Source organism: Podarcis gaigeae (assembly GCF_964106915.1).
Source record: "Podarcis gaigeae genome assembly, chromosome: 11".
NCBI classification, from domain to species: domain Eukaryota; kingdom Metazoa; phylum Chordata; class Lepidosauria; order Squamata; family Lacertidae; genus Podarcis; species Podarcis gaigeae.
Window position 1 is genome coordinate 22436500 of NC_139687.1, and position 19247 is coordinate 22455746.

Genomic DNA, 19247 nt, shown 5'->3' on the forward strand with positions numbered 1-19247 from the left:
CCCACTGAAATCAATGGACTGGATTATGTCTCATAATGTTCTTTCTCTCACCTGCATGCATGAGAAAGCTTTTCACAAAACTGAAGCTGAATGTACTTTCTCAGAAAGTGGTGAAAAAAATCACTAAAATGCTGATCCATCAGGTATTCACTCTCAACATTCACTCTTTCCTCAGGGTACGGCAGGAGAATGACATGGTTGATTCAGGTCCCCAGTGGGAAGCAGTGCAGAGGCGACAAAAAGAGAAAAACCAATCTGATCCCAACCACCGGCGATCCAGGCACAGATCTCGATCGTATGTTAATACCGCTTGTTATTGTATTGTTATAATACATCTAAAACATTGACTTCTAACAAGGTTTTGACAGCTCTCTACTTTTGCATACGTGAAAGCTACATATTTTATTATCTATCCTCCCAAACAAGAGAAATGTATACATGCAGATACATACGTGTTTACGTTCATTCATGCAGTTCTTACCTAACTACAAATGGCAGTTTCAAAATCTAGCATAGAGTCTGCAGAGCGGAGGAAGAGAGATCTATAGTGGAAATGAATGTAAATACTGTCAGCTGCATAATACAGTCAGTTCAGACTAAATGTGTTAGACCTATTAACTCTTATTGCAAGTACAATTCCGGCCAAAATGAAACGAGTCACAATGAAAAGCAGCTTGCTTTCAGGTTACTGTTTGGGTAACCAAACAACAAGTCTTATTTTCAGCCTTTTCCAGTTACTGTATATTATGTGAGGTGCTTAACTTGGATTGATCATACTTGACAAATCTAAGACAGTAACCTTAGATGAGATTAAAGGGGGCTCATAAAGACCCCCCCATTGCCCCGTCTACTTTAGATACATTTCCAAAAATAGATTGCATGACTTATAGTTTATCTCCATGACTATAGTAGTTGTTTAAGAACTGCAGCACATGACTTTATGTAAATTTCCTACAAGACAGCCCTTTCTCCTAAGGAAATACTTCTGTGGGGAAAATGTGAGACTCAGATCAATAACTGTGTTAAAAGTATGTATTTGCATCTTGAAGATGGCACAGAAATGCTGCCTTAACTCAATGCACATGCAGACATAATTTAAACTGCATTTGCAAATCATCTCATTTGTATTGAGAGAGAGCATAAGCCAAAGTGGGAGACATCCCTTCATATTGCAAGACTAGAGTGCTTCAGATTTTCAGAATAATTAAGTATACCAAGTCTTGTACATTTTGAGAAAAACCTGCTCTGCCTCAGAACTGCTGTTTCGCAGGAAGGTTTTCTGTTTTTGTTTTAAATTTCCACTTAATTTTGTTGGATGAACTTGTTACTTAAAGGAGACGGCACAGGCTCCCTCTTGTGGTCAATTTGAATATTATAAATGAGTTTATAATTTGACAGCCTGATAACTAACTAGTTTTCCTGGCTTTTTCTTTGACTGAAAAAATTAATGTAATGGAATAAAAAAAACGGATTACAAAGTGGTACAATGAATGAAAAGACTATATAGGTCAGCAAACTTTTTCAGCAGGGGGCTAGTCCACTGTCCCTCAGGCCTTGTAGGGGGCCGGACTATATTTTTGTGGGGGAAAGAACGAATTCCTATGCCCCACAAATAATCCAGAGATGTGTTTTAAATAAAAGGACACAATCTACTCATGTAAAAACACGCTGATTCCCAGACTGTCCGCGGGCTGGATTTAGAAGGCAATTGGGCCAGATCCGGCCCCCGGGCCTTAGTTTGCCTACCCATGATATAGGGAGTAAGAAAGCTGCTGCCCACGGCTTATTTCAGGGGTATTTTCTGTCCTGAATCCTTTTTAATTGGAGATGCCAGGGATTGAATCTGGGACTTTAGACATGGAGAGCATCTGCTCTTCTAATGAACAGCTTCACCAATGTAAGTCAGAAACCTCTGGTCTTCCAGATGTTGATGAACTATAGGTCTCATCGTCCCTGCTACTTGGAGACGAAGTCTCAACGTCAGCTGGAAGGCCGATGACCCATGCTCTAAACCAGGGTTTCCCAAACTTGGGTTTCCAAGCTGTTTGTGGACTACAATTCCCATCATCCCTGACTGCTGGCCCTGCTAGCTAGGGATGATGGGAGTTGTAGTCCCCTCAAAAAACAGCTAGATACCCAAGTTTGGGAAACCCCGCCTAAACTAACCCCATCCAGGTTTGTGGAGCTATGCCATAGAAAGTGATTGTGTGACACTGACTTAGATTAATGCCCATTGGCCTTGATCTGGAAAACCACACACTTAGCAGTAAAAGTTCACCCTCTGTGCTACGGTTGCAGACTCTTAAAGGCTGGAGACCAGCAGCCTCTCATAGCCTTAGTGATGGATGTGGGGGGGGGTAAGTGTGTCAAAGGCCCCCTCAAGCCCCACCCGCAACAGCCAACCAGCATTGCTTCATGCCTGTTTTGGTACAGCAGAGTGACCAAAGTGAAAATGTTTCTTGTAGTTTCTCTTGCCCTTCTACATGCAATACATTTGAAACAGACACCTGCTATCACTCTGACAATGAAAGCTGTCTTTAGCGTCATTTAAACACTTACGTTTTAGATGCATTTTAAGAGAGTCAGGGTTAACTTTATAAATTCTTGAATATACCTGGTCTTCTGATTTTAAATTGCTTAATTAGGGATATTACTGATCTGGTGTGGGTGTGTGGGTTTGTGTTTGGGATGCGTGTGTTGTGTTTTATCTGGGAATGGGGTGAGAAAGGTGAAAAGAAGTTTCTTTTTTACGACAACAGCGAACATAAAAAGCTCAGTGTTCTAGTGCTGTGGGGATCATTTCTAAGAGTTCAAGCAAAACATCTGTGTTGCCAAAGGGCTTTTTAGAATTAAGAATAGCTGTAAAAAAAAACCCCATAGTTAAAAGCACAAAACGTTGCCTGGTTGCAAATCATAAATTCTTGTTGAATTATTAATAAAGGTGAAAATGCAAGCAAAAAAAAAGGTAATACAGACACAACCAGCATATAGGAGCTGGTTAAAGTTTCTTTTAAAAAATAAATAAAATGAGAATAAAAAAAAAAGCCACACACATACCTCTCTCCTGATTAAATTCCAGTGCACCACAGATTTCTTTTAGAACCGCAGGCCTGCACAACTTGCAGCTCCCCATGCTGAATACAGACCACCAGCTGTGTAGCTGAGTATTTTGCTCATGTCTTTATAGTCCTGGGTAGGCAGAAAACTGTGAAGTTCACTGAGCCACTGATGGTCTGCTGTACAAGCATTGTGCACTTCGGAATTGTGGCTCACAAGTTGTGCAGGGCTGCTTTGGGGTTTGAGGGAAGCTCCCTCATATCAGCTCTGATCCTAGTGGGATTCGTCAGCTGTTACTGTAGCTAAAAGAGCATTGCAAGTGGAGCAAAGTCAACCAGCCTGAAAATCACAATTATGAGTATAGCGTACAAGTTTTGTGCCAGTTCAGACCATCTAGGCTTTTAAATTTATGCACAAGTGTCTTTAAGTGCCCGAATACTCCCTAAGCAAGCCTGCTGTTCATTTGAGCTACTCCCTGTACACATTAAAGGAGAAAGGAGTGATGTACGCAAGCATGGTGATTGGTGCTGCTGTACTAGCTATGTGGCTAGAATTAGATCCTGGTCCCAGTCATCTGTTGCTTGCTCCCTTTGCAACAGCTGTCTTGGTGGGGATGGAGAACCTGCCACCCTCCAGAAGTTGTTGGATTTGACTCAGCTCCCATCAACCACTAATCAAGAATGATGGGAGTTGCAGTCCAGCAACAGGTTCCTCATCTCTTGCTAAGAACAGGCCATTAGGAACTGGAGAGCAGCTACATTCTGTTTTTCAGTGGAGGCTTAATGGCAATATTTTATACTATGTAGGACATGTCGAGTAAACCCTTGCCCCTGTTCTGCTACATCCCTGCCGTGTGTCTATCACAATTATTGTCGCTGGCAGCATGCTAACATGCAGCAAAGCCCAGTTTTCCTAAAACATAATCACAAACCTAACCATTTGTTCTTTTCACTCACATAAGGGTGATTTGAAAGGGAAAGTGGGGCTTATAGCATGCATGCAGTATCATCACTGTGTCCAAATACAGATTTCTCAATATGGTTTCACTGTAAAAGTAGCCGAACTAAACAGCCCATTTATTATGAAGGAGGCATGGGCTACATTGCAGAGCCACATGTAGGCTTATTTAGTGAAGTGAACAATGACTTATTCTCTAATGATGATCATCATCATTGCATTTAAGCCACTGAGTGCAGATGAATGTGATGAACCTTCTTAGAATAATCAAAAGCTGAAGTTCATCCCCCCCACCCCAGTGTCTTTCTTACAACCTATAATGCCCTCCAGATTTTGGATTACAGTCCCTATCATCCCTGTCCCTTGGCCACGCTGGCTGTGGCTGGGGGAATTTGAAACGGCCAACAACTAGTGGGCACCATTTTGGCACCTCTGCTCTTATCCCTATGGCTGCTGTCAGTAGAAGGGCCCACCTGAATCACTTTCATTTTACATGAAGTACCAATATCACTTAATCTAGTGGATAGCATGGTCTGTGAGCATGCCAAGCACACTGAGCCTCAGGGCATTCCCTCGCCATGGTAGCTGGGACATAAACATTATCAAAGCCATTCTCTCCCCCTTCCCAGTGAATCATGGATTGCTTATGCACATTCCCTGGAGCCTTGAGTATTATAGATTCAGAAGGGCTTGCCAGTCCCTCGGGATATGTGCGGAGTACACAGCTGCTGCTGCTGCTGCTTTGCATGAATGGGACCAAAAGGAAGATTAAAGCAATTCAACATTCAAGGCTGGAAGGTACTATTAACCCTTCCCCCAGTGTTAAGCAATGCATCAGGCTTCTGCCTTAGGGAAGGCAAAGGCACTGGGAGGGGGAAATGAATGAGGAAGAGGAGGAGAAAGGTGAAAGACACAAACAGCATTAAAATAATCCATGGCATTGACAGCCTTGGGGTAAAGAGAGTGAGAAATTGGGTCATCAGTTTCTTGTGCTGGGTAGCCTTTGTACGAAGGTGGTATTATTACAACAGATACACACACACACTTTAGTTGACTGTCAGCTGAGATGTCACCATTAACCCTGCTCTCCAAAAAAAACCCCATTTGTTTTCCAGCTAATAGAACATGGGAGGGGAAAACAAAGCTGAAGTGGCTCCATTTTTATGAGCAGCTTAGTCGAACAGTTGCCTGGAGGAAGACAAACTGTGGTTCAGACTCAGAACTACTTAGTCAGAATAGGACATTTCCATATTCAGCTAGGTTTTACTCAGAGTAAACCCACTGAAATTAATGGAACAAGCTTATTAGTGTTTGTTAATTTCAGTGGCTGTACTCTCAACACCACCCCATGTCATGAAAACGTAAAGCTTAATTCTCTGCAGAAATGTTAGCTAGTTGCATCACTATTCTTAGTTCAAGGTTTTGTCTTTGCTCTAGGATTATGCATTTGATGAAATGACATATTTTTGTTTGCATTTATGTAGGAGAAGTCCAGATGTGCAAGCAAAGGAAGAATTGTGGAAACACATTCAGTAAGTATGTCTGCAGGGGTAGGGAGCTTCCATGGAACAATACAGATCTATTTTTATGAATGTGGTTGTATAACTTCTTTTTTGTGTGCAATCCTTTTCTAGAAAGGAGCTTGTGGACCCATCTGGCATGTCTGAGGAACAATTAAGAGAGATTCCATATACTAAAATAGAGTAAGTTGTGTTTTGTTTTGTTTTCTCCTAGAGAACAGGAGTGTTTCTATTTGTATATAGCTAAATAAATCTAACTCTGAGATTTGTATTGGAAAGAATCATGCAAGATTGGAGAGAGCTGCAAAGTTCTGTCTTAAATAATGAGGCACAATCCACTGTGAACATCACTCAGACCTTAAACAGAAGTGAATCTCTGAGCTCCATTTCATTTCAGCCAGGCGTATATGTGTTGTGTTGCCAATAAATTGTACTTTTAAGAATGCTTCTCCACTTGCAGCTTAGTTCTCTGGAGTCTGCCACTCCCTCACAAATTCCACCCCCAAGCAAGCCTTGATGGCAGAAGTGACCCTCACTTTGAATGAAATGAAATTTATTATGGTCCCAGACCAGATTCACATACCGTACCAAGCGAACACAAAACACAACAGAATTAAGTCCAAATTAGCAATCAAACATAACAATAAACAATAGGAATATGACAGCCATTAGAAATGTGGTTTAGGTCTTAGTCTCTAAAATATTATCTAGAGTTTGCATCTGAGGCCTTAGTCTTTGTAATAGCACAGCTTGTTCCCTGAGTTTTATGGCAGCCACGCAAAATTTGGTCACCCTTAGCGTCATCTCTGGATCCTTCTCCTCTATCAGGGATTTTAAGCATTGAGGTTCAGACCCACTTGGAATTTTCTGTATAACAGGGCTGGTAAAGACCGAGCGTATATCCTCATAAAAACAACATCATAGCAAGACATGAGAGACGGTTTCCACCTCTATTCAGGCTGCAGGGGCAGACTCGCTCTGCATACGGTTTACCCACATATCACTTTGAAAGAAAATCACCTTAGGGAGCAGACCACAACAAGGTAAACAACAATCAGAGCAAAGGGGTTTCACGTTCCTTACCCATCACAGACCTTGTGCTGTTTACATCAAAACCCACCACCCTCCCCACCTTGTGCAGTTGGGACCGACGTGGATTTACACAGAGAACTTACACCATCCTGTCTAGTTTGGCTCTCAGTGGCATCCCCTATGCTCCCGTCAAGTTTGCTGAACAGCACACAGAATAATGCTGAAAATCTAGAGCAGCTTTGGGGAAAATTCCACCCAAGCTACCTTCACTTATATACTCCCCCTTTAATATTTACTCTTCCTCTGATCCCCTAAAGTGACTGGTTGACCCGCTTGACCCTTCTTCCTCGGCACACAGCCATCAGTTGCCAGAGCACATTTGCTCCTTTCAGATCAAACACCCGTTTCGTTCTCGTAATTAGCCCATTTGGGACTTCACACAGAGTGTATTGCAGTAATCCACTCCTGATGTCATCAATGTCTGAACCATAGTCAAACAACCCCAACTCACACCTACCTAAGCCTGTGTGTGTACACACGCCCCAATATATTACAAAATAAGTTTGCTCGCATTACTTACAATTAAGCAGCTTAACCCAAAGGAAACTGTGTACACCACCTTGAGTTGCTTGGAGGAAAGGTGGAATACAAATGAAACATATCTCTTTCCTAAGAAGTCAGAGGGTAAGGATGGGCTACAGAGGGAAGGAAAAATTGAATATAGGGCAAGATATTTGCTGGCAACACTTGCTCACCAATGCTAATATTACTAATTAGTAGCATTTCTTATTCGGTGTGGATCTTTTAGTTGTGGGGGGTTTTTTTATTCTCAGCGCTGAGGCTACTGTATGGAGGGAAAATTCTGTTTGATAATTTTATCCATTTCCTGTACATTCTTAATATAAATCAGGGTTTCCCAAACTTGGGTCTCCAGCTGTTTTGGATTGCAGCTCTCAGCATTGCTGACCACTGGTGATAACAATTCCCATAACTTGAAACATCCCACTTGACAGTTGACACCACACAGCTTAGCTTAGTTGGTTACAGCATGATGTTGAAAATGCTAAGGTTGCAGGTTCAAGCCCCATATGGGACAGCTTTATATTTCTGCAAGGGGTTGGACTAGATCAGGGTTTCCCAACCATGGGTCTTCAGTTGTTTTTGGACTACATTTCCCATCATCCCTGACCACTGGTCCTGCTAGCTAGGGATGATAGGAGTTGTAGTCCAAAAACAGCTGAAGACCCATGGTTGGGAAACCCTGATGCAAATGAACTTGATTGTGGAGGTTAAACAACCTTCCAGGGTTGTCAACTTTTGTATTCTTTTCGATGAGAATACCTTGTGATACTAATCTGCTCCTGGAAATGTTAATTCCACTTTAGGACTCAAGGCGACCCTGTTCGCATCAGACATTCCCACTCCCCTCGAAGTTATCGCCAGTATCGACGGTCGCAGTGCTCTGACGGAGAGAGATCTGTTCTGTCAGAAGTTAAGTAGGTCAAGTATTTAATTTGCCAGTGGTTTAATGATAAATGCTACCTATCCCTAACTCCAACTCCAATTTAACAAAATTATTGTGCAGCAACTTGTTAAAATATTTTATGTTCCCTGCCTGACTCCTCAGGAAAAAAAGTTGAGTGGGAGAGATCAGTGGTTTGCACCTTGGCCTGTTACTTAACTCCTCATTCTGCTTAGATTCTTCTACACCTGGCCTGTCCAACAGGTCAATTGCGATCTACTGGTTGATCGCGGGACGCCCAAGGTCGATCCAGGTTGACCTTGTGATCCTGAACGATTGACAAAAAAAAGCTCAACAACTTTTGTAAATCCAATGGGTAGATTACTGCCATTTTTTTAAAAGTGGGAGTAGATCGCAGTTTCTTGGGAGTTGGACATGCCTGTTCCACACCATTGTCAACAGGATGTTGGAGCTTCCTGCATATCCAGAAGCACAATACACTTGTATCAGAAGTGCTATCCTGTTAGAGGAAAGGGCAGGGCAGTATATGAAAACACTTGGCCTCTTCCTACTCCTCCTTTATTGCTTAAAGGAAAAGAGGTCACTCCTCACTTGTATCATAATATGGGAAGCAACCCTTGGAACACAGGACCGTAAATCAGCAGTTAAACCTTAATTAGAAACACTTAAGGACATTTCAAAGTTAGAATTGAATTCTATCCTATCCTGGGGGGTCTAACAAAGATCGTTGTTCTTGTTTGGGTTCCAGCTAGGCTATAGCAGAAACAGTCAGCTATATATCCCCTTGAGTTGTATTTATTACTGAGAGAAAAGCACTGATAGGATGTCTGTTCATGTGCAGATAACTTTTTAACCCCAAAACTTTTCTTAACGTGCAAGCGTCATACATCTTGCCATTTGTTTTTTCAGTTCAAAAACAGACCTTGTACCTCCATTACCTGTAACCCGTTCCTCAGATGCTCAGTGCCCCACCATTGCAGTATCTCACCAGGTTGGTAATTTGAGTATTTTAAGTTGCATGTTTTGGGGGAGTGGCAGGACAAGGAGACTTATGCAGCTTCCAAATCTAATTCAGCTTAGGTCATGTGACCTAGGACCCGGGCCTTAAAACTTGGACCTACATTCAGCTGCTGGCAGTAGCCTGTCCCATACAGTCCTGAATGGAGCTTAGGAGTAACATACACAAGTGAAAGTTACACTGGCTTCCTATAGTTAGAATTGTTGTGTTTGACTCTAGTTAGTGCTAAATACCACACCTGAAATGCCCTCAAGGGATGGTGGTGGTTCATTGGGACTGCAGCATGCAGAGGACCTAACCAGGCATAGGCAAACTCAGCCCTCCAGATGTTTTGGGACTACAATTCCCATCATCCCTGATCACCGGTCCTGTTAGCTAGGGATGTAGTAGTCCCAAAACATCTATGCCTGTCCTAGCCTAACTTCACTCCCTCATTCTTACAGTCATTCACCAACTCATCCATCGTGCCATCTGCCTCCATCCTAATTGATTCTGTTAGGATGATATGCTGTTAACACTTACCAAACAGTATTCGGATGTTGCTGAAATCAAATGCCAAGCAATTCCAATGCCACCTCGCCCCATTTAAATTTAATGGATTTAATTTAGGATCCCTCCGCAGACACACTCTCAATTCCATGCATTACAATGTTAATTTCAATTTAGTCATTAGGTAGCTTGTTGAAGTTTGAAAGCTTTCTGCATTGCTTACAGTAAATCAGTGTTTATATTGGGAGTAGTGTCATATCTCGGCTCCCAAATGTTGGTCATTTTGATCGCTGGGAGTCGATCAAAAACCAGAAACGAGTGTTCCAGTTTTCAAATGTTCTTTCGGAAGCTGGACATCCAACAGGGCTTCCACGGCTTCTGATTGGCTGCAGGAGCTTCCTGCAGCCAATCAGAAGCCGTGCTTTGGAAGTTGAACATTTCGGAAGTCAAATGGACTTCTGGAACGGATTCTGTTCAACTTCCGAGGTATGACTGTAGTACCGTATTTTTCTGTGTATAAGACACTCACCCTTGTATGAGACCCCTATTTTTTAAAACCCAAAATTAAGAAATTGAGCCAGAGCCAGAGTCCAGGCCGCCCATGTCAGAGCCTGAACCCAAGCCCAGGCTTCCCGCACCAGAGTCAGAGCCACAACCAGAGCCCCTGTGCATTCACCATCCATGTATAAGATGTCCCCCAATTTTTGACTAAATTTTAAAAGCAAAAAGCATTGTCTTATATATGGAAAAATACAGTAATTCCTTTTGCAGAACTGTAACCAGAACACAGAATGTGACTTAATTCTCATCGGTTGTGCATTGAACTTTTAGTAATGCATTTTCTTTCTCTTCAGAGGCGAAATGGATCTAAAGACAGCCTAATAGAAGAAAAGGCACAGGCACCCATCAACAACCTGGATGGAAAGCACAGTGCAAAGACAATAAAAATTGTACAAGCTTCACGACTTAAGACAGAGACTTGATTCTTCTAGCGAAGGACTGTGAGGATGCTGCTCTTTGGCATTTTCAAATGGTACAGAAGTCCAACTACACTTAAACTGCACAGATGGGATTTTTGACCTAAATTAAAGCAAAGATTTAAACTATGAAATATTTCTTGAGGACGAGGCAAATTGCTCTGAAGGATAACACCAATAAGATCAGAGGATTGAACAAAACAGCTGTTGGCTTACTGGAAGATCTATGAAAATAAAGGCTTTAGATAATAATTACTCCAGTTCCAAAAACCAGTTACAGCCGATTGTTAACCATGGACAATGCCCTGGGTGACTTGATTCAAAAAATGGAAGTATAAGCAAAGATACAAAAGCAATGTACTTGCCAAATGTGCAATAGTAAACGTTTTCTGAATTTAAAAGTAAGGACTGTAATTCATATGCCCATACTTGCCTAGCAATCTCATTCTTATTCACAGCAATGTTGATTATTTTATCAGAACTTTATACAGTGAATTCTACATCCTGCTTGGTTACACTGTCTTGTATGCAGCCTTCCAATTTTTAATGTCCTAAAGTTAGATCCTTAAGATTCATGCTATTGTTGCCGATATTTTTAGGATCTTTTACTGTGGTTCTAGAGCAGGTTTCCCTAACCTGGTACCCTTCCATTGACTACAAATCTCATCAAAAGAATGAAGTCAAAAATATTTGCAGGGCATCTGGTTGGGGAAGTTCATAGAGCTATGAATGAGGCATCAAATTATAGTTTAGAACAGAGAAAAGTGTTCAGCTGTAAAAGGTGTAGCTATAGTATTTTGAAATGAGTTGCCACCACCTTTGACTTAAGGTGCTATGATATAATGAAATATTCTTAAGCAACCAATGTTTAGGAGCAGGGAGGGGCATATGGCCCTCCAGATGTTGCTTCCTAGTGTACAGGCCCTAGAAACAGATGAAAAGAATGGCAAGGAGGGAGGCATTACAATAGCACCAACTCTGGAAGAGTACAGGTTTCATTTCTCCATCCTTCCACTCCAAGGAAACAAACAAACTGGATGATTAAATAACAAGGGATGAAGGTCAAACCCTTCATTTTCTATTCCTGCTAGCTCATTGTTGCTGTCCACTTGGTTTTACAATTGTGAGATCCTCCCATTTTTAATTTCCTGCAAACGGCAGAACATCTTAATTGCGGTGAGAACTTTGGATTGCCAACAAACACTGGTTTGGTTTTGCTTTTCTTCTAGTAACTTTTATGTGTGTATCACACTGTTTATGGATGAGAAAGATGCATCTAGCAACCATGGTGTTTTGAAATTGATTTATTTTTTAATTGAATATACACAGATGTTGTGTACAGATGTTTCTTTATACATGAAATTACCTCTGATACAGAAGTTGAGCAGAATAAGCCACATCATGTTAAACTACTGATACTTCAGTGGCAGGTGTTAATTTCCAATCCCAATCTGCATCCATGTTTAAACTTTAAAACCTGTGTGCAAAGCTTACTGGAACAATAGATTGGAAACTATATACCATCAACAAGAGTCTGTCTGTGGTCTGGTGGTGAGTGGTTGCAATGGAGCAAGGCATGTTCATCCTATTTACTTTCAAGGTGTAATTATCACAATCCAATAGGTAATATTTACACATTACTTTCCCTCTCCTCCTTAATACAGGCTTCTGCTAGCATGTTGCAGCTGATGCTGTAGATACATATTCCTGCAAAAGAAGAAAACAACCCACTATTAATTATCCAGCAACCAAACAGAAATTGTGCCACAAGAAATGAATTTGGGGTACCCTAATTTTTGAAGTAGTTATTGACTGGTGGCCATCTTATTTTTAAGTTTTGTTTTGCATACTATGTACTGTGTCAATTCAGTTATGTGAAAAGGGTGGTAAATTCATTTTTAGAGCATTTAAATTGACATCTTGCATTTGGTCCACCAACTGTGAGTGACCATATTTTTGTGAAGGTTGCCCCAGCCAAATTTATTTTGGCATTTTTTCTAATGTAGAAACTCATCAAACCTTTGTCACTGTGAACTATTAATTATCTAACATAGCTTCACCACCTGATGCTTGTTTCACTAAATACATGGGAAGAGCAGAGCATTAATACACTTGTCAGATTGCCTGCCATGCTGTGGATCCAGGAGCAGCCCTAGCAACAAGGTCAATCACCAGGTCCATAGCTATGAATGACCTCTTACTGGGGAAACCAAGCCAGATTATTATTATTACTCATTGGCCTGGGCAGACCAAGCAGAAGTGTAGAAGTATCTATGGCTTTTGCCTTGTGCAGCAGCTAATATGTTTTAGGGCACACGTGATTCTGTGCAGTTAAAATAGCTACACCCCACGTGGATGATCGGTAATGGTGAGACAGTTGTCGTCATGGGGCCAAAATCATCTGTTCTCATGGCACTTTTCATGTCCAGGATGTGTATCCTGCTCCCAGGAGATGGGAAAAATAAGAAGAGTGTATGGACAGTGAAGAACAAGACCCTGGCAAAACAGGAACAGAATGAAGTGGGTGTATACATAAAGGTACACATGCATATTTTGCTGGTGTAATGGACAAGCCACTGTGCCTTAACCCTGCCTACCTACCCTATTTCCAATAAGTTATTTACCTGCCTGAAAGCAAATGAAGCCTACCTCAAGTAAAGTGCCTGTACCTTGCTCCCACTCCTCACATTTGTGTTTCTCTTCATATCCTGCCCAAGCAAGTTTTCTTCCTCTTTCAACTTAAGACTGGGCATGTTTAATCAGAAGAAAATCCCACTGAATTCAGTGGGGCATAGTCCATAACTATGTGCTGTACCTTAATTTTCTCTTTTTGCTCACACTGTCAATTTCTTTTTCTGCTGCATTCCGTGCATTTCCAGGTCCGTAGGCGTCCATTGGGGCTTATTAAATTCAGCCTTCTTGCACCCTCATCTTCTTCACTCATTTTCACCTCCACATCATCATCAATGAGTGACCAATGGGAACCACTCCATACACGTTTCCATTGTGCAAGAGAACACACTTGAGACTGCGCTTAGAGCTATCAAGAAATCAGCACCATTCCATTGAATTGTATGATGTAATGCCTAATTGGCAGAGAAGGCCTGGAATATCATGACAGTAAACAAAGTGCTTGTCTTTTGAAAAGAAGCCGACAAAATCCTGGTCCCTCTTTCAGAAATATGTCATTTTTGCCGAGTGGTGCAGATGTTTTTCTTGCAGCCTGGATGCTAATAACTCAGCTGCCTTCTTGGAGAGGCCCAAATCACGCACTAAGTCATTCAGTTCCCCTTGGCCAAACTGCTGTGGGACTGATTGCTGCTCAGATGAGTTGTCTTCGGATTCTACAGCCATTTCTCAATGCACCTTCCCAAAATCCTCATGATCTTCCCCACCATGTTCACTTCCTTCATCTTCAGAAGAGACAAACCTCCTAAAACCTGGAATTGGGAGTTCCTCAGAGGGCGGAATAGGTCTAATTGCTGAAGGAATACTGGGATAGGCGACAGCATGTTGGTTTTTCTTGCTGATACCCTTCATATTGACCAGACTAAAAGAGCAATCACTTGTGTGATCCTTGGGTTCTCACCAAACCATAGGAACCCCAAAAGGCATGCTCTTCCGTTTTCCTTTTGTCCAGTCTCTAAGCATTTCCTCACAATTGTGACAAACAATATGCAGAGCCCATTTCTTGTCTTGGTCACCAAGGGGAATTTCAAAACAGCTTTTATAGGCACGCCTCACAAACGCGGAAATATTGAGTCTTTGACGAGGAAGTGCATAGCAGCCACATACATAACAAAAGGCATCAGGGTTGTTTACACATTTAGAAAAAGCCATGGTCCGATCTGAAAAATACAAATATTTAGGTTACAAAGCTATAAAAATAAAGAAAAAATAAGTTGGTTAGGGTACATCAATGTGTCATTGTCCACTTATCCCCAGTGTAAATATGACATATCGGCAAAAGTCAGAAAGCGGAAGATAACTATAGCATGTACACAAAAATCATTTTCAGATTTGAAATCAGCATTGAAAGAACATATAACAGTTGAAAACTCTCATGCAACAGAAAATGAAGGGAAAAAAATTGTTCCCCAGTGATTCAGTTTGCCAGGCACAGAAGCTTTTTAAAGGAAGAGGAATTTTAGCTAAACCAGATCCCAGAGGTGGAAAAAAGCTTCCATCTGAAACTGTAAGCAAGGTTCTAAACTTTTATCACAGTGATGAGAAGTCTAGAATAAAGCCAGGAATGAAAGATGTGGTCAGAATTGGAAAAGAGTATCATAGGAAGCGGCTAATACTGGGCAACCTCCAAGAATTGTATGCAGGCTTCAAGATGAGGTACAAGGGTACCACTGGACTTCTGATTCTTGTACTTTGCATCCTGTAGTAGTGCATTATAAACATGGTATACAAAAGTCAATAGTTTTGAAATATATAAAAGATAATTTTCCTCTCATCAAACAGATACACTACTTTAGTGACAGCTGTGCAGCACAGTACAAAAATAAGTTCAACTTCCTAAATCTCTGTCATCATCAAGAAGATTTCCAAATAAATGCACAGTGGTCTTTCTTTGCCACTAGTCATGGCAAGTCAGTATGCAACAGTATTGGTGGAACTACAAAATGTCTAGCTAGAAAAGTCTTCAGAGATCCCTTGAAAAGCAGATTACTACTCCAAAAATATTTTTTGATTTCTGTGTTTTGTTTTTTTAAAGGTCAAATTCCAATATATTGCAAGGGAAGACATAGACATAATCTCCTCTTCCCTTGAAACCTGTTTCAGAGACGTGCAGACACTCCCTGGAACTCACAATTTCCACAACTTTAAACCACTGAATTCTACAGGCACAACTGAAGCAAGAAGAATGAGCACTGATAAAGAACCCTTCCTCACTTTCAACTTGAGGAGCCTCCCTAAACTTCCTGTGAATGCTGATGATCTATATCCTGGATGTTTTGTAACTTGCAAGTATGATCATTTGTGGTATTTTGGAATGGTATTGGAAAATAATCAAGACGATGGAGATGCTTTTGTAAAATTTATTCACCCAAATGGACCTTCGCCTTCATTCTGCTGGCCTAGCCGTGACAATTCTTGCGTAAAACCATTTCCTCACACGCTTGGTATTGTACAACCCCCACAGACAATAACCGGCAAGAGATACTTCTTTCCCAAGGAGTGTATGGTGTTGATGGAAGAAAAAAATGAAAATCTTGCAGCTGATACTGAGGCTACAGCAAAGAAACTGAGGACCATTGAACTTGTAAGGTAATAAACTGTGATAATAGCATAATCTGTTATGGTAAGTGCATTTATAAAAGTTTTTAGGCATTTATAAAATCTTGAGTGCTGGTGTATTTTTTTCTGAAATCTCATCATTGAGCTCTGTAAAATTTCAAAGAGACCTGATCAATACTTATGGAGGGAAAAAATGTGCACAAGGGTATCTTGTGTTGAAGGTCTCAAGAAGCACAGACAACACAAATTTAACAAAACTTTGAAGTGCTATAAAATTAAAACCATTTGAGATAGAGGAAAAAATTAAGAGGATTTCTTTCAATCACAAGGGAAGGGTGTACACCAAATTTCATCAACATCCAAGATGGAGGGTGACATGCCCTCATTGAAATGACATGGAATGACCCCCCAACACAAATGGTGTGTTTTAGCTGAAATACAGAGAAGGTACATAACCAACTCCTGGTAATATGACAGCTAAAGTTAATATATGCCTTTTCTGACACCACATTCACTAGTGAAAGCAATGAATGGGCAACACAAAGGCAAAATTACATGAGGCAATATGTGGATCAATGTCAAAGTGTGTGCCTAGGCCAGGGTGAACATAGCCAATGATCACACTGAGGTGGAAAGTCAACGTGTTTACTCTGCCATGGCAGAAGGCACAGAAAAGGCAAACACCCAAAGAATCTGTGCAACTCTGAAGTGCACAGTAAATACGATTTATAGCAACCATATAAGTATAATGTGAAAACCACGCGAACATGATTACTATTGGGGTCATTCCATGCCAAATAACCTACTGTATTTTAATACTCAGTTGTGCTCTCACAACTCAGATTAATCTTAAAAAATTAATTTGAGGTTATCTCATAGGTATCTACTCATAATTTTTTTTGGAAGAAAATCTGAGTTTTGAGAGCACATGGCACCAGGTGATTTGGTGTAGAATGACCCTCAAGAGGGCTTCTCAGACCGCTAAAGAAATGTATAAAGATAGAATAACACAATGTACTCATACCTATATTCTGAAGTGAAATGTTTCATCAAAGCTGTGTGGGTTCTGCCTATACCTGAAAAATAAAAAAAAATGATACAATGAACCAGTCATTTTTGTATGACTGCAAATAGTTTTGCTTTAAAAGTAGCCCACACAGTCCCTCAGTTACAGAGAGAAACTACATAATGCAATCTTATAAGAGGGAACCTGCATAGTGCACATTTAGCACATAAGGTCACATTAATCCCAGGAAGTTTCACTTGCAAAAGTGGTTGTGGAGTTCACCCTTAGCAATAGTCCCTTTTCAGGGTCCGTCCCAAACAGTGGAATGTACTTCTGAGCAAACTAGCAAATTACACCGTCATCAATACACGTGGTTGCAAGGAAGAGCGAAAATGCTAGAGAAGTGCATATACACCAGTTTTTTTCCCACAGGTTCCTTGAATCAGAGAAATATTTGTCTGTACTAGTATACAGTGTGTCTTAGTAAACATATGGAATATGCCAGGGATAACATCCCAGTAATTTTGAAGTTTGTAAAGAGGCTGATTTAACCAAGCACTGGCATGAGATTAGTCTTTGGAGCAAACTACACACTATGTCACTGCATTGTGGGGGGTCCCTCATCCACTGCTCAGGTGTCTGCACCAATTTACTTTAAAAAAACAACAACATTCAGGTAATTGTTAATTGTGTCACGTCCAGTTTGGTCCTTTGCGCTTTGTGAAAATAGGGACTGCAGTCAAGCTGAAGCGTCAAGTCTTCATACAGACAGGAACACTTAAATTTGTAAAAAACTTAAAATGAACACAAAGAAGTAAGGTACACATAAGACTTTCAAGGAGCCACAGGCAGACAAAGCTAGAAATGTCCCACATACAGCAAGCCTGCTAGGAACAATTCCTAGCTTAGGAAAAAGCTGCAAGGTGGGGATTTGTTTTATGCCTTCTCTGACACCACGTTCATTAGCAACCAAAACGAACGGGCAACACTGAAGGCAAGATGACACAAAGCAACCAAAACTAAGCAAGCAAGGAAAGATCTGCACCTGCATGCCTATACAGTGGTACCTTGGGTTAAGAACTTAATTCATTCTGGAGGTCCGTTCTTAACCTAAACTGTTCTTAACCTGAGGTACCACTTTAGCTAATAGGGCCTCCCGCTGCCGCGTGATTTCTGTTCTCATCCTGAAACAAAGTTCTTAACCCGAGGTACCACTGTACACACAGCTTACCTACATTACAGAGCTGGAGACACTTCCTGCAGTTCAGCATGCTGATTTTTTATATGCCTGTCTGTAAGAAAAAGATCCTCCACTTTTCTTTCCTCTATGGCTTCTTTCTCACAAAATCTTATTTACCTCTACCCTTTTCTCTCTAGAAAGCAACGGGGGAAAGAGCTGCTGTGCACGTGTTTGCGCGCTCACAGCGAACTTGCCACACGTGCAAAATATCCCCGCTTCCTACCTAAAAGTGATGGGGCCCCCCCTCGTGCTAGCCTGTCCCGTCAAGCCCAACCAACACCGCCTCCTGAGGCTCGACAGGGCGCGAATCCCAGGCGGCCACGCTACGCCGTCATTACTTGCCTCTGTGCCCCCACTAACACCACGCGCTAAGAAACGGCTAAAAGGCACCGCCGCAGAATCCGCGCGCCCATTCGCGCGAGAGGACGAGCTCCCTCAGGGGCCGGTAAGGCCTCCTACGTGCCCGCCTTGCTCAGTTCCCCAGCCGCAAGGGAAGAAAAAAAGGGGCCCTAGGGCCTTTACTTTTAACCGCCGGGCTGATTTTTTTGTGTGTGGGGGGGGGGGCGTTCATACCTCGGGGCCCCGCGGAAGCTTAAAGCGGCGCGCACGGCGCTTTCGTCGGCAGAGGCCTTCAAAGGAAGCGCTTTTTTCCTCAGGGCGCTACGGTTCGTTTAAAAGTGCTGCCGGGAACTGCATCTCCGCGAGGAGATAAAGCGCAGAGCCCGGGATTCTTGTAAGGGAGAGACGAAATGGCAGAGGCTGTGGGAATCCGATCCCCCCTCAGCGAAACCTCCATGCCTGCACCTCCGCTCCCCCGCCCGCGCTCCTCTGTTTCCCGCCTCCCTTGCCAACTGCCACACATATGAGCCCCCTACACACACACCCATACTCACTTGGTTGACTCCAGTCCCCACAGCTCTCCCCGCGCTTTTCAAACATCCCCTTTGGTATTTGCCCTCAGCGGCTCCCTCAACCGCCACCTCCCTCGCGCGCGCCGAGAGCGGGAAAAGGGACGCCCTTCCGCTTCCGGCCGCTTCTTATAGCCTCCGCTTCGGGCCAAACCATTGCTGCTAGAGCGGGGGGGGAGGAGAGGGAGAAGACCAGGCCAGACCGCTCCATTCATTGATTTCTGCAGGAAACCATCGTAGCCCAGACAGGTTTCAAAGGTCTGGCATATACCAAACGTGCTCTCGGGTCACTCGCTCCCCGTCTTGTCGAAAC

The 19247-nt window shown here is 42.1% G+C and overlaps 1 protein-coding gene and 1 long non-coding RNA gene across 6 annotated transcripts in view; one reads left to right on the plus strand and one right to left on the minus strand.

Moving 5' to 3' along the window:
- The window catches only part of EPB41L4A (erythrocyte membrane protein band 4.1 like 4A), a 97834-nt gene extending 86900 nt beyond the window's left edge, over positions 1-10934 (plus strand). For 2 of the 4 annotated variants that reach the window (XR_014556080.1, XR_014556081.1), the window contains exons 18-23: positions 176-295; positions 5499-5546; positions 5649-5717; positions 7952-8292; positions 8342-9040; positions 10411-10934. Coding sequence is in view for 2 of the 4 variants with exons in the window: in XM_083702330.1 (XP_083558456.1) it covers positions 176-295; positions 5499-5546; positions 5649-5717; positions 7952-8062; positions 8959-9040; positions 10411-10539 (559 nt within the window). In the remaining 2 variants the exon portion in view is untranslated. The remainder of the gene's footprint in view (positions 1-175; positions 296-5498; positions 5547-5648; positions 5718-7951; positions 8293-8341; positions 9041-10410) is intronic. The other 2 variants (XM_083702330.1, XM_083702331.1) reach the window with 1 other exon arrangement.
- Positions 10935-11822: 888 nt separating this feature from the next.
- Positions 11823-19118, minus strand: LOC310826985. Of its 2 annotated transcripts, none has more exons than XR_014556093.1 (4): positions 18920-19118; positions 16805-16856; positions 13183-14381; positions 11823-12240 (listed from the first exon to the last, which is right to left on the minus strand). It is a non-coding gene; the product is annotated as an uncharacterized lncRNA (long non-coding RNA). The 2 variants fall into 2 exon arrangements; XR_014556094.1 differs by lacking the exon at positions 18920-19118 and adding an exon at positions 18600-18814.
- Positions 19119-19247: the final 129 nt, after the last annotated feature.